The sequence below is a fragment of the Mytilus edulis genome, chromosome 13 (assembly GCF_963676685.1).
Source record: "Mytilus edulis chromosome 13, xbMytEdul2.2, whole genome shotgun sequence".
Lineage (NCBI taxonomy): Eukaryota > Metazoa > Mollusca > Bivalvia > Mytilida > Mytilidae > Mytilus > Mytilus edulis.
This window is the reverse complement of record NC_092356.1, coordinates 32509288-32524893: the sequence shown is the minus strand read 5'-3', so window position 1 is coordinate 32524893 and position 15606 is coordinate 32509288. Positions and strand designations below refer to the sequence as shown.

General features: G+C 34.4%; 1 protein-coding gene across 1 annotated transcript in view; it reads right to left on the bottom strand.

Moving 5' to 3' along the window:
* The window catches only part of LOC139500246 (uncharacterized), a 144982-nt gene that overhangs the window by 21707 nt on the left and 107669 nt on the right, over positions 1 to 15606 (bottom strand). Inside the window, exons 30-39 of the mRNA XM_071288986.1 lie at positions 12887 to 13003; positions 12138 to 12273; positions 10459 to 10642; positions 9027 to 9303; positions 7782 to 7968; positions 3782 to 4002; positions 3034 to 3263; positions 2221 to 2374; positions 1758 to 1942; positions 194 to 331 (exon numbers count right to left, since the gene is read on the bottom strand). Of these exons, the coding sequence (XP_071145087.1) occupies positions 194 to 331; positions 1758 to 1942; positions 2221 to 2374; positions 3034 to 3263; positions 3782 to 4002; positions 7782 to 7968; positions 9027 to 9303; positions 10459 to 10642; positions 12138 to 12273; positions 12887 to 13003 (1829 nt within the window). The remainder of the gene's footprint in view (positions 1 to 193; positions 332 to 1757; positions 1943 to 2220; positions 2375 to 3033; positions 3264 to 3781; positions 4003 to 7781; positions 7969 to 9026; positions 9304 to 10458; positions 10643 to 12137; positions 12274 to 12886; positions 13004 to 15606) is intronic.

Sequence of the window (15606 nt, the reverse complement as noted above, 5' to 3'; positions counted from 1 at the left end):
AATAAGATAGAAACTGAATACATTCAGGTTATTTAATCAAGAGCAATTTACAAAGTTAAAAAAATAATAAAATGTAATTGTTTTTTGTTTTTTCCAAATCTGTGTATTCCCTTTTTTTTGGGATTTTTTTTTTTTGTTTTTTTTTTGGTGTCTTTAATAAATCCATACTAACTTTGCTTGCATTTTTACAAACCTTATTTACCGCCCACACAGTAATAAAGAGTTCATCATAATTGGTAAGTTTTTCTGTCTCTACTTTGTAAAGTTGAACTCTGCCCTCATCACCATGATCATTGTTTGTATCTACATGGATGTACTTGGCCGAGTGATCCTAATTAAGTACAATTAATATCAATGAAGACTTCTTTCTTGGTTGCTTAAAAGTCAGAATTAATTGTGGTGTTTATTTATTAATATGAAAATAAACTTTAATCACAGAGATATGTCTTGCTTTTTTGTAATTTTGTTAATGCAAATGTTGGAAATTAAAAGTTTTGCAAATATTTAGAGTCAATGAACCATGACTAAAGGTACATGGCTAAACAATCTCCATGGAAATGAGATGTGCCAATGCTAATACAACTGCATACCAATAACATTGACTTATCAGAAGTAGTTCCCTTTAAACAAACCATAACACAAACTAATACATGTAAGCTAAGCAAAATTTCAAAGTCAATAGACCATGACTGAGGGGCAGGGCCAAATAATCTACATAGTGACGGACTCCAATGCTTAAACAACTGCATACCAATTATCATTAACTTACTACTAGTGGTTCCCCATAAACCAATATAATCACAAACTAATACATGAAAAGTAAGCAAAAAGTTTCAAAGCCAATAAGCCATAACTGAGGGGGCAGGGCCACAATCCCTACGTCAATACTTTCTTTTGTTAATCAAGGCTAATTAGTTGTTGGACAGTTGAAATCTACCTGTTCAGGTGACAGGTAAACTATTTTCAGTACCGACCATCGTATGATGTATACATTGATCGGTCTATTTAAAGTTATTTTCTTACATTTCAGCGGTTTGTATCTAATTGGTTTAGTCCAAAAGATTAAAATTATAAGAAGTATGTTTATAAACATGATTTGAAGAAAAACTTAAAAAGGTTTTAAATAAAATCGTCTTTTATGACTTAGTCTTCAGGGATTAAAATCGGGATCAGATATAAAATATCCGGCTGGCTCTAATATTTTTTGGAAGCCCTGTACTTAACAAAAATTCTGTATATAAGTCATTAATTCTGTAAATACATATAGGTTTTCTGCATATATGAAAAGGCTAACAAATTCATTAAATTTTAATTACGTAAATACAGCATTCAAAATTTCATGTTATATACAGAATTCAAACTTTTAATTTAATATATTATTTTTGTGCATATGTAATAACAGTTATGTAATGACATAGACAGAAATTATTATAATTATTTCAACGTGGGATTGATTGGTTGTCAGATTATATGACTGTGATATTATTGTGTTGTCGGACTTACGGGTTGTCATACTAATTTTAAAATACTACTCATAGGATGTCAGACTAATGAGCTATTGAAATAATTGCCCAATGGAATAATGGTGTTCAACCAATCCTAGCCATACCTCCTACCACATCATTCAACTCACTTTTGTCAAATCTTTAGCCATGTATGATGATCCTACAGTGACCATATAATGATCTATCTGTGAATGGATATCACTGAATCCAAGCCATGCCAGGTAACCCCTATAACCCTATCCTTCCCCTCACCTTAGTCAAATCTTTAGCCATGTATGATGATCCTACAGTGACCATATAATGATCTATCTGGGAATGGATATCACTGAATCCTAACCATGCCAGGTACACAGCATAAGAACCCCAAGTCATCCATCCATCTTTATTTCTTGCTAGATCTGGGTTAACTGCATGGTCAGTAGCCACTGCAAATGTTCCTAGAAAAAAAGCCAAGATTTACGGTAAGATTTTACTGTCAATAAACATGTAACTCCTCTCATTTATCTGCTTATCTAAGAAGATTTGTCCTTTCAGAAAACATGTGTTCCAAACTCATTTCAAAATGCAGTCTCATTTCATCTTGATATGATATATAAAGAATAAATGTAGGAAAAACAAATCTGACATAGCAAAGTGAAAGATCTGATTGGATTATAAGTGTCTTTATAACTCACCATTGTTACAGATTACCTCCCCTATGTCAACAGATACAAACCTCTAGATGGTGGTGTACTGTCTACAAACATTCCTAATGATGAAGACGTTATACATATCTCAGCACTGTTACAGGAAATCAAGTTCACATAATAAGTCACTCCATCATGTAAATCTAAGCCAGTAAACACATAGGACCTAGCTATACCATTTACCTAGAATTGATATAGCAGACTAGTGTTACACTTTGCCAGGACATGAGGATATAATTATGATTTGTTAATAAAAAAAATTCACAAAAAACTAAATAGTCAGAAAGTAAGAAAATTTTACAAGGATCCTTTTTATTTATTTGTATGTATTTAAATATAAATGCTCAATTTTGTATGTGTAACAAGCATTCTGAAATCAGAAAACTGTGATGACAACATGATTGATCTCCCCTGGTGTGAGATTGTAATGTAAACTTACTGAATGAGATGAAAACATGAATTATCTTCACTGATGTGAATTTGTAAAGTAAACTTTCTGACTGTGGTGACAACATGAATTATCTCCCCTGGTGTGAATTTGTAGTGTAAACTTACTGACTGAGATGACAACATGAATTATCTCCCCTGGTGTGAATTTGTTGTGTAAACTTACTAAATGTAATGACAGCATGAATTATCTCCCCTGGTGTGAATTTGTAATGTAAACTTACTGATTGTGATGACATGATTTATCTCTCCTGGTGTGAATTTGTAATTTAAACTTACTGATTGTGATGACAACATGATTTATCTCCCCTTGTGTGAAATTGTAATGTTAACTTACTTACTGTGATGACAACATGAATAATCTCCCCTGGTGTGAATTTGTAATGTAAACTTACTGACTGAGATGACAACATGAACTCTCCTCCAATATGAGATTTGACAGACAGGTACTGTCTTTTTATATATGACTCATCATCATCAACAGCCCATTCGATCTTCATAGATGTTTTATAGATCTGTGTCAATCCCTTAATTCCAAAGTCTTGAGAGAATGTAAGTGTCTTTGATATAACTGGTGGTGTGTTGTCTACGATAAAACCATTGGATGATGATTCAGACCATAAACCTGTATATACAGAACAGTGATCAAATAAACAGGAAGTGTACTGTATATTAAGAACATTTTGGGAGACTTTATCATTTCCATTGTTGAACATTGGTAAAAAATGTCATCTGTAATTGATTTTTACCAAAAATATTTAATTCAAACAGTTTGAAGTGTTGCAGTAAAAAGAGAACGCTTTCTTATAACAAAAAATCTATTTTTACTTGGCTAAACACATGCATTTCATAACCTCACATTATACCACTTTCTCAGTCTTACATACACATAAATTTCATATACTGAAATTCAGAAATTAATGCGAGGTTTTAATTATTGCGAAAATGCGACAGAGTTGTAAACGCAATAATTTAAACTCGCATTTATATGAATTGAACAGGATTTTTCTCAAAATCCTAAAAATAAAAATAGTATTTAAGTCTTAAATGACAAAATCCCAATAATAAATGCACGCAATAATTTCTGAATTTACAGTATTGACCCAATGATCAGTTATCCTACTACTATTACTGTGTACATACCAGCTTTATTATAAGCCCTGACTGTTATAAAAATCCTCTTGTTGACAGGAAGATTAAGGTTATAACTGGTTGAGTTCAGTAAAGCAGCAGTTTCTGTCAGATGGAGCTCTATAGGGGAAACTATGTCATCATTACCAGGGTTTAGTCCTGCCCTCCATACATACTTCTGTAGACCAGACTGAGGATCATCAAATCCATACCATTTGGTTGACAAGTATATTCTGGAAAGTAAAATGGAAGAAAATATAATGAAAGGCTATATTCAAAATATATGATAAGGCCAAGGGTGGGTATCTAAATGTCTCAGCTTCTCAAATCATCAGAATGGAACAAAATTCAAACTTCATCTGTAACTTGTCATGATGAAAATACCTGCCAAATATCAAATCAATATCTTCAAGCACAAAAAAAAACATGTGTTGAATATAGTTATCAAAAGTACCAGGATTATAATTTAATACGCCAGACGCGCGTTTCGTCTACATAAGACTCATCAGTGACGCTCAGATCAAAATAGTTAAAAAGCCAAATAAATACAAAGTTGGAGAGCATTGAGGATCCAAAATTCCCAAAAATTGTGCCAAATACGGCTAAGGTAATCTACTCCTGGGGTAAGAAAATCCTTAGTTTTTCGAAAAATTAAAAGTTTTGTAAACAGAAAATTTATACAAATGACCATATAATTGATATTCATGTCAACACCGAAGTGCTGACTACTGGGCTGGTGATACCCTCGGGGACGAAACGTCCACCAGCAGTGGCATCGACCCAGTGGTGTAAATAGTTATCAAAAGTACCAGGATTATAATTTAATACGCCAGACGCGCGTTTCGTCTACATAAGACTCATCAGTGACGCTCAGATCAAAATAGTTAAAAAGCCAAATAAATACAAAGTTGGAGAGCATTGAGGATCCAAAATTCCCAAAAATTGTGCCAAATACGGCTAAGGTAATCTACTCCTGGGGTAAGAAAATCCTTAGTTTTTCGAAAAATTAAAAGTTTTGTAAACAGAAAATTTATACAAATGACCATATAATTGATATTCATGTCAACACCGAAGTGCTGACTACTGGGCTGGTGATACCCTCGGGGACGAAACGTCCACCAGCAGTGGCATCGACCCAGTGGTGTAAATAGTTATCAAAAGTACCAGGATTATAATTTAATACGCCAGACGCGCGTTTCGTCTACATAAGACTCATCAGTGACGCTCAGATCAAAATAGTTAAAAAGCCAAATAAATACAAAGTTGGAGAGCATTGAGGATCCAAAATTCCCAAAAATTGTGCCAAATACGGCTAAGGTAATCTACTCCTGGGGTAAGAAAATCCTTAGTTTTTCGAAAAATTAAAAGTTTTGTAAACAGAAAATTTATACAAATGACCATATAATTGATATTCATGTCAACACCGAAGTGCTGACTACTGGGCTGGTGATACCCTCGGGGACGAAACGTCCACCAGCAGTGGCATCGACCCAGTGGTGTAAATAGTTATCAAAAGTACCAGGATTATAATTTAATACGCCAGACGCGCGTTTCGTCTACATAAGACTCATCAGTGACGCTCAGATCAAAATAGTTAAAAAGCCAAATAAATACAAAGTTGGAGAGCATTGAGGATCCAAAATTCCCAAAAATTGTGCCAAATACGGCTAAGGTAATCTACTCCTGGGGTAAGAAAATCCTTAGTTTTTCGAAAAATTAAAAGTTTTGTAAACAGAAAATTTATACAAATGACCATATAATTGATATTCATGTCAACACCGAAGTGCTGACTACTGGGCTGGTGATACCCTCGGGGACGAAACGTCCACCAGCAGTGGCATCGACCCAGTGGTGTAAATAGTTATCAAAAGTACCAGGATTATAATTTAATACGCCAGACGCGCGTTTCGTCTACATAAGACTCATCAGTGACGCTCAGATCAAAATAGTTAAAAAGCCAAATAAATACAAAGTTGGAGAGCATTGAGGATCCAAAATTCCCAAAAATTGTGCCAAATACGGCTAAGGTAATCTACTCCTGGGGTAAGAAAATCCTTAGTTTTTCGAAAAATTAAAAGTTTTGTAAACAGAAAATTTATACAAATGACCATATAATTGATATTCATGTCAACACCGAAGTGCTGACTACTGGGCTGGTGATACCCTCGGGGACGAAACGTCCACCAGCAGTGGCATCGACCCAGTGGTGTAAATAGTTATCAAAAGTACCAGGATTATAATTTAATACGCCAGACGCGCGTTTCGTCTACATAAGACTCATCAGTGACGCTCAGATCAAAATAGTTAAAAAGCCAAATAAATACAAAGTTGGAGAGCATTGAGGATCCAAAATTCCCAAAAATTGTGCCAAATACGGCTAAGGTAATCTACTCCTGGGGTAAGAAAATCCTTAGTTTTTCGAAAAATTAAAAGTTTTGTAAACAGAAAATTTATACAAATGACCATATAATTGATATTCATGTCAACACCGAAGTGCTGACTACTGGGCTGGTGATACCCTCGGGGACGAAACGTCCACCAGCAGTGGCATCGACCCAGTGGTGTAAATAGTTATCAAAAGTACCAGGATTATAATTTAATACGCCAGACGCGCGTTTCGTCTACATAAGACTCATCAGTGACGCTCAGATCAAAATAGTTAAAAAGCCAAATAAATACAAAGTTGGAGAGCATTGAGGATCCAAAATTCCCAAAAATTGTGCCAAATACGGCTAAGGTAATCTACTCCTGGGGTAAGAAAATCCTTAGTTTTTCGAAAAATTAAAAGTTTTGTAAACAGAAAATTTATACAAATGACCATATAATTGATATTCATGTCAACACCGAAGTGCTGACTACTGGGCTGGTGATACCCTCGGGGACGAAACGTCCACCAGCAGTGGCATCGACCCAGTGGTGTAAATAGTTATCAAAAGTACCAGGATTATAATTTAATACGCCAGACGCGCGTTTCGTCTACATAAGACTCATCAGTGACGCTCAGATCAAAATAGTTAAAAAGCCAAATAAATACAAAGTTGGAGAGCATTGAGGATCCAAAATTCCCAAAAATTGTGCCAAATACGGCTAAGGTAATCTACTCCTGGGGTAAGAAAATCCTTAGTTTTTCGAAAAATTAAAAGTTTTGTAAACAGAAAATTTATACAAATGACCATATAATTGATATTCATGTCAACACCGAAGTGCTGACTACTGGGCTGGTGATACCCTCGGGGACGAAACGTCCACCAGCAGTGGCATCGACCCAGTGGTGTAAATAGTTATCAAAAGTACCAGGATTATAATTTAATACGCCAGACGCGCGTTTCGTCTACATAAGACTCATCAGTGACGCTCAGATCAAAATAGTTAAAAAGCCAAATAAATACAAAGTTGGAGAGCATTGAGGATCCAAAATTCCCAAAAATTGTGCCAAATACGGCTAAGGTAATCTACTCCTGGGGTAAGAAAATCCTTAGTTTTTCGAAAAATTAAAAGTTTTGTAAACAGAAAATTTATACAAATGACCATATAATTGATATTCATGTCAACACCGAAGTGCTGACTACTGGGCTGGTGATACCCTCGGGGACGAAACGAAAACTGACTTAATGCCAGACTGACAGATGGACAGACAGAGTGCAAACCTCAAGTCTTCACCGACTTTGTCGGTAGGGGACTTAAAAGGGATAGTATGTCACTTCGATCCTTTTGTGATAAAGGCGAGAAGCTGAGGCATTAAGAATCTCACCCTTATCATATATTTTGAATATAGCCTTTCATATATTTTCTTCCATCCAATTAATTTACATTTGTCAATTCGGGGCCTTTTTTAGCTGACTATAATGTATGGGCTTTGCTCATTGTTGAAGGCCATACAGTGACCTATAATTGTTAATTTCTGCGTCCTTTGTTCTCTTGTGGAAAGTTGTCTCATTGGCAATCATACCACATCTTCTTTTTTATTTTGATCTGTTACTTTATTATACAAAGATCTCTGATACAGACTTACCTCATAGATTGATATTCAGTATCATAGAGTCCAGTTCCATCTTGGACCACCCCAACTGTTGGTGGACTATTGTCTATAATCACACCGTCTGATGTCAATGTTGTACACATGTCTGCCGTGTTACATGCTGTCACTGTGGTGTAATATGTCAGTCCTGTACCAAGGTGAATGTTTTCTAATGTAAATTCTGAAATTACAAGTAAAACTGTGAGCTACTGCTCACGGATGATACCTCTGCTGCAACTGGATAATTTCAAAAGTGCAAAAATATTTAAGTGTTCAGTAAATAGGAAGTAGTTGAGTGAATCTGAATCTGAAAATCCTTATGATGTAGTTCCTGAAAAAGATGGTACGAAAAATATTCATGGGATGGATGGACTGACGGACAAACAGAGGCAAAACAGTATACCCCCACATTTAAAGCAGGGGTACAATAAATAATATGAATATGCATCCCATACTTGTTTACATATCTACAGTATTGAATGTTGTCATTGTGAAATAATTTATTTGTCCAATGTTCCAAGGCAGATATTTTTTAATGTAAATCATGAAATACACACTTAAGGAGGCTCGCCGGTATAAGATTTTCAGAAAAAAATTAAACATTTCTTTTTCATTACAAATTTTATTAATTACCTTAAGTAGTTGTTACTTTATCACATGGCACAAAAATCTTTCAAAAAAATCAATTTGTGTTGGCCCCAGCTGACTTATAAAATGTGGATATCATTGAAAAAGCTCCAAATTATCTCCCTTTGGTGCAAAAATGCCATTTTTTGGCATTAGAATTGAAATATCTTTTTAAACTCATCAGTGACCTATATTTTTTATTGTTGTTTTCAAATAAGCTGTACATAAACTAAATAATTGTAAAATTTAAGCGATTTCTGTAATTTAGTTCTTTTTTTATTTCGATATTACCGCTATTTCTCCTATTAGTTCAACAGAAAGAAAGGACATTAACAAAAATGTATGCTTCTTTCGAAGGCAAATTGTGAGCGTAAATGAACGGTGACCCCATTTTTTTATTTCATTTTTCTATTAAGTCTAAGACAAAGTTCATTTATAGAAAAATATATCGAAATCCTATATTAAATAAAAAATTCGAGCAAGACCCGCGAGCCCCCTTAAGTTTATAAGTCATTTCTCTATTCTTTCTTTGTTTGCCCTATTTTTCTCTTTTTTTTTTTGAATTTTTTTTTTTGTATTTTCAATTCTGTAATCTCATCCAGACCCTCATACCATATGTAATTCCAACTGTTTGTTGCTGTAAAACATCTTCACATTGTGGACAGGTTCCTACAGAGATATAGTAATCTTTAATGGTGGAGTGAGATTCATGGAAACCTTCCCAGAATGCATGTAGAACTTTGGTTTCTGTCTGAAAGTCAATGTCTTTGACACTTTCTGTTTGCTGACGCTTATCTCCATCATACACATGACCAGGTGAAGGTGGCGTTGTGTCCACTTGGAAAGCCCAAGATGTGGCTAATGATGATAATCCTGCCTTGTTGAACGCCTAAATAAATTAATCAAATTCATTGCAAACAACAATTTTACCCTTTAAGATAGAAAATAAGATAAATCAAACAACTCTGTGGTAGAGTAACATAACTAACTTATTATGTGTATACAAAATAAACATAGAGATATGTCTCGCCTATTTGTTATTTTCATAATTCAAATGTTGAAATTAAAATAGCAATACTCCAACATGTAAGTTATGCAAATATTCAAAGTCAATGAACCATGACTGAAGCTACAGGGCTAAACAATCTTCATGGAAATAAGATGTGTCAATGCTATTAGAACTGCATACAAATATCATTAACCTACCATAAGTGGTCCTCCATAAACTAGATCTAATCACAAACTAATACCTTGTTGAAGCCCAGGACGCCAGAAATAGCATACCTATGTCTTGCTTTTTGACTCTGTCATGGCGAGAAAAATAAAAATCAATTGATCAATGCACATTGGTTTTTTTTCCTTTTCACTTTCTATCTTTGGTTCTTTCTGCCAGTGTCCTATTACCCACTTTTCCTTTATTATAATTATCACTACTTCCCCTTCTTTTTCTTCTGTATTTCTTTATTACTCAGATTATCGCCATATTCCTACCATACTTCAATAATGATAGCCCTCCCTCCCACTTCTTATGATATTATTCAAGACTGATGATGGTTCCCTTTATCACTTTATAGACTAATTTCAATTAGGAGATAACTGTATTGTATTTTAAGCTTCTACAGCATCAATTGGGGATTTGATGGTTGCAAATTAAGTTTACTGGCGACGCGTTAGCAGAGACAGTAAACAGGTATTTGCGACCATCAAATCCCAAATTGATGCCGTCGGAGCTTAAAATACAATATTAATATTGTTATCTCCAATCTAATGAAACTGACAGAAAACAACGTTAAAACATGTATTTAAAATCTGTCATATGCCGTATGCGCTTGCGCGTACAACCCATAGCATCAATTGTCAGTTGATGCCATGTAAGAAAGTGACATTATCCAATCAAAATGAACGTTACAAACGTTGTTGCATTAGAATTCAATTTTATGAATGAGTAACGTTGGTTAACTATTACATAAATGTAATAACATATGACTTGTGTTATTGGAAATATACAGGGAAATGCATTTATCTGAAAGTTGTCTATACTCACCCTGACATTAATGTAATAATAATGGCCATCCTGAAGTAGTAAAGGATAATTCTTGTCTGTAATTCCACATTCCCCATCAACAACCTTGAGGTATGACATCATGTCTGTATATCCAGGCTCTGATCCAACTGACCATTGGTAATACTCTATACCAGACTCAAAGTCATTAAATACTCCTTTCCAACTGTAAAACAAAGTTATACAATGGCCATCCTGGGTCCAATCTGACTGACAACTCATGATACTCTATAATCATACAGATAATACTTTATTCCACTGTAAAATAAAACTAGTGTAAAATCACCCTTTTTTTGTGATTAAAAGTACAAAATGTATTCTTCTTAAAAAAAAAAGATATGTCAGATATGAGATTTAATCTTTTGTGAAACACAAAAGGAATAAATAATTTAATGAACAAGTGAAACTGCGAGCTACTGCTCACTGATGATACCCCCGCCGCAAGTGGATAATATTAATAGTGTAAAAATATGCAAGTGTTCGGTAAACAGGAAGTTGTCGAGTGATGAATCTGAAAACGCATCACACGGTATAGCTGACTTATATAAATCCTGAAACCAAATTTCAGAAATCCTTGTATTGTAGTTCCTGAGAAAAATGTGACGAAAATTTTCAACTTGGCTATCATGTGTAAAATCATACAAGTGTTCGGTAAACAGGAAGTTGTCAAGTGATGAATCTGAAAACGCATCACACGGTATGGCTGACATATATAAATGTTAATACCAAATTACAGAAAGGGTGGATGTGTAGTTCCTGAGAAAAATGTGACGAAAGTTTCATGGGACGGACTGACTGACAGACGGACAGACGGACTGACGGACGGACGGACAGACTGACGGATGGACTGACGGACGGATGGACTGACGGACGGACGGACTGACAGACAGAGGTAAAACAGTATACCCCCCCTTTTTTAAAGCGGGGGTATAATTAATTGTTTTCTTGAAAATCATTTTCAACATGACAAAAACAAACGTGGAAGATCCAGAGAAGAGAGCTCGAGGTCATATGCCACAAATGTCTTATATTATATCTTTAAATGTCACTGTAACACCATATAATAGATTCTTTGAGTCAGTGGTAAAATTCAATTTGCTTTCAAATCTAAAAGATTTAGAACACTGTCATTACCAGCTTTGATTTCATATCTATGCCATTACTTTGAAGAAATTAAAGAACCTTAGTGAGTGCGCTTACATACCCCACGTCCCCACATTGTCATTGGAGAAATGAAATAAGTGTAAGAAAAAAATATTGTATAAGAAAAAAAAAATGAATCATGATTTCCTGTCAATATGCACATCTACATAGCATGTCCTTATTATGTACAAAGTTTCATGAAATTCTGTTGTGTGGTTTCAGAGGAGTTGCGATGACAAACTGTTGCAGAAGTACATTGAAGCAAATAAGTTCAAAGGGTCGAACTCCTAGAAAAAAAATGAATCGCAATTTCCTGTCGATATGCACAACTAAATAGAATGACCTTATTATCTAAAAAGGTTTCGTGAAATTCTGTTGTGTGGTTTGAGAGGAGTTGGGATGACAAGAAAGAGGACTGACGGACGGACGGACGGGTCAAAAACATTATACCCTCCGCAACCCGTTGCGTGTGGTATAATAAAAGGTATACTGCTTACCATGACCTTATAGTTACTTACCATGGATTTATTTCTGTGGTCGATGTGATATGACGATTCGATAAAGTGATTGGTTTATCTGTATTCTCAGGTGGAGTATAGTCAATGATTATTGGTTCTGAAACTTTTTGTGTTTCTCTGTTAGCAAAATCAACAGCTAAAATGAAGACGTTGATGTTCAGATAATGTCTTTTGAAAAATAAAGCACATTGTATTTTCAATATCAAATCAATTTTTTAACCTTAAACATTCATATTAAACTTTATCAGCTAACCATAAAGTTAGAAAAATATTTTCGAAAAGAGTTCCTGTAAACAAATACTTGAAAAAGAATGCAAATTTCTGACAGTAACTAGTATGGGATAAATACCAGTCATAAGGGACGCACAGACCAGAAAACATAATGCCCCTCTACTATTGTAGGTGGGGCATTAAAATTCCATGCAACTCATTTGATGATGTGAACTTTCTTATGCACAATATTATTAAAATACTTTATTATCTGCTTCTTCTACTGTATTGTAGGCCTTAAAGTTCCTAAACATATTTCTTCATGCAACACTGGCTTCTAAGGTCTCTAAATATTAATATACTTGGCCTCTATTCACCACTAAACCTGTGCCATATATATATATATCTGAACTCAATCTTAAAACTGAAAATAAGATTTAAATAACAACAGAAACATTGAACTTCTACGAAAACAGTACAATTTATTTGTATTTTGAATATTGAAACTGAAAATAAGATTTAAACATCTCGATATATACCTTTCAAAGTTGCACAATACTTGTACCCGTTCTGCAGGTTCAGATTTGATAAAGCTTTATGTTGTACTATTCCAATATTCTCAAAGGCATGGACATCATTTCCACCTGCAGTTGTACCTGAAAATTTCAGAAATTATAGAAACAGAACATTGTTTGGTTAAAAGTTAGGGCTTCTGTTATTTTGGAAATTATACAAATTTAGTACACTTTAGATGGCAAGGTCTGATTCAATAATTTTAAATCTTGAAAAATAGTTTTAAAAAAAACAACAAACAAGTCCCCAAAATACAACCGTTTTAAGAAACCCTGATATATATATGTTACAGGCATTTTCTAAATTTAGGCATTTTGTAAAATGACTGAATTTTCAGGCAATTTAGAAAATGCCCAACCTTGACAGGCATTTTACAAAATGACTAAAAATACCTAGTCATTTTGTAAAATGACTAAAATTTTGAGGCAAAATTCCACAAATTGCCTGTTGAGTTTCAGGCAATTTGTAGAAGGAGGATATCATTGAGATGCATATGGCAAAAGTTGACAAAAACACAATATCTTGCACAGAAAATAACTAATGGTTAGGTAGAACTAATTTATTCTCCAAACAAGAATGTGTCCCCAGTACACGAATGCCCCACTCGCACTATCATTTTCTATGTTCAGTGGACAGTGAAATTGGGGTAAACCCTCTAATTTGGCATTAGAATTTAAAAGATCATATCATAGGGAACATGTATACTAAGTTTCAAGTCGATTGGACTTCAACTTCACCAAAAACTACCTCGACCAAAAACTTTAACCTGAAGCGGGACAGATGGACGAACGAATGGACGGACGGACGAACGAACGGACGGACGAACGAACGGACAGACGAACGAACGGACGGACGAATGAACAGACGAACGAACAGACGGACGAACGGATGCACAGACCAGAAAACATAATAAGGCATAAAAACAGATCGGAAGTTTTTTGTTATGCCTTATGATAAGTTATTTTTAGTGAAACTACGTTAAGTACGTACTTGCTCTGTATTTCGGATACCAACAGTGAGTTTATGATTATTTTGTCAAAATGGCAGAAAGACTGTTCTGTCAATAGAACAAAATGTACAATCAAATATTTAGAAAATAAAGATTCAAAACAGTAAAGTGAAACATATGAAGTAGAGAAAAGTTCGTTTTTAATTGACAGATTGCTGGTTTTTTTTGTTGTTGCTTTCAGTCGAAAATATGTCATGCAATTTTAAGACGTCAACAATTTGGTTGTAATTCGTATGGGTTATTTCCACAGTGGATTGATCTAGATATGGGACAGAAATTTAGACTGCAGCTTGCAATTGAAATAATTGTATTTTGGACAGAAACAGAAAATCCCCCCTGCAGAACAGCCATAGAGTTCTCAACGGACCGACCGTGCAAGGGCTGTATAGCCAGTCAAGGTCGTTAAAAACTTCCATTTGTTGTTCTCAACGGGTTGTCCGATCGTCTGAAAATGTCAGGGCTGATAGATTTTAACCTAATGAACTTTTTAACCCCAACAACAGATTTGATCTAAATGCATTAGATTTAGAGATATATTAAGCCAAAAACTGTATTTTACCCCTATATTCTATTTATAGCCATGTTGTTTGGCAATCAGGGATTAATGGGACAGATGTTTCAAACAAGATACTCTAATGATGATTGTGGCCAAGTTTGGTTAAATTGGACCTGGTAGTTCCATAGGAGAACATGTTTGTTAAAGTTAACAGACTAAGAGGAAAGACAGCCGTCAAGATGAGAAAAGCGGCTCCTTTGGCTAGAAGAGCTAAAAATCGACAAAGAAAAGAAAAATCTGCTTGAGTCCGTTTAAAGCTATAAGTCAAAAGATGCGGATAAACAACTCATGATAATATACTTCAATTTTTTTGGGAACATATGAAAAAGAAGATAAACATGTGTGACGTGTGTGCATATTGCGAAACCTTATGTTGCCTAACGTTAAGTATTTTACCAGTAAAGGTAAGAAAGAGCTAAAAGTGTGATGATCCAGATTTCTCCAAATGTGGTTGGAGTGCTAAATCAGATTTTACGCTAAACAATATATTTGAAAAAAATCCGGACAAATATTGTGTAGACATTTTACGAAATTCAAAAACAAAATGTTGAGTTCTGTGCTTGTGTGAAATGTAATTATTCTGTAAAATGTATTATTGATTATTTTAACCCTTCTTTTTAAATTTAATAAACATCAAAAATAAAACAGCTCTGGCGTTTTTTCCTAACATTTTATTCTATTAAAATAATTTCAGGCACATTGTAAAATGCCTTCCAATTTTTCCAGGCATTTTGTAAAATGCCTAGAAAATTTAGTCATTATGTATAATGACTGAATCTTGCAGGCATTTTAGAAAATGCCTAAAGTTTTCAGGCATTTTACAAAATGCCTAAATTTAGAAAATGCCTGTAACATTATACCCTCATGGAAAATTGGCGGCTGAATATTGTCTTAATTATTTCTGAATTATATCTGAATAGTCGTCTGAATATGTCTGAATGTTGTATTTGTGTCTATTTCTGAATATTGACTGGATTTCGGACTATTCAGCCAGTATTCAGAAACAGAAATATTCAGAAACTAAGAAATATTCAGAAAATTTATGGTTTAAATGATGCTGTATTTAAGAAATATTCAGCCAATTTTTAAGACATATTCAGCAATATTCAGAATTCTTCAGC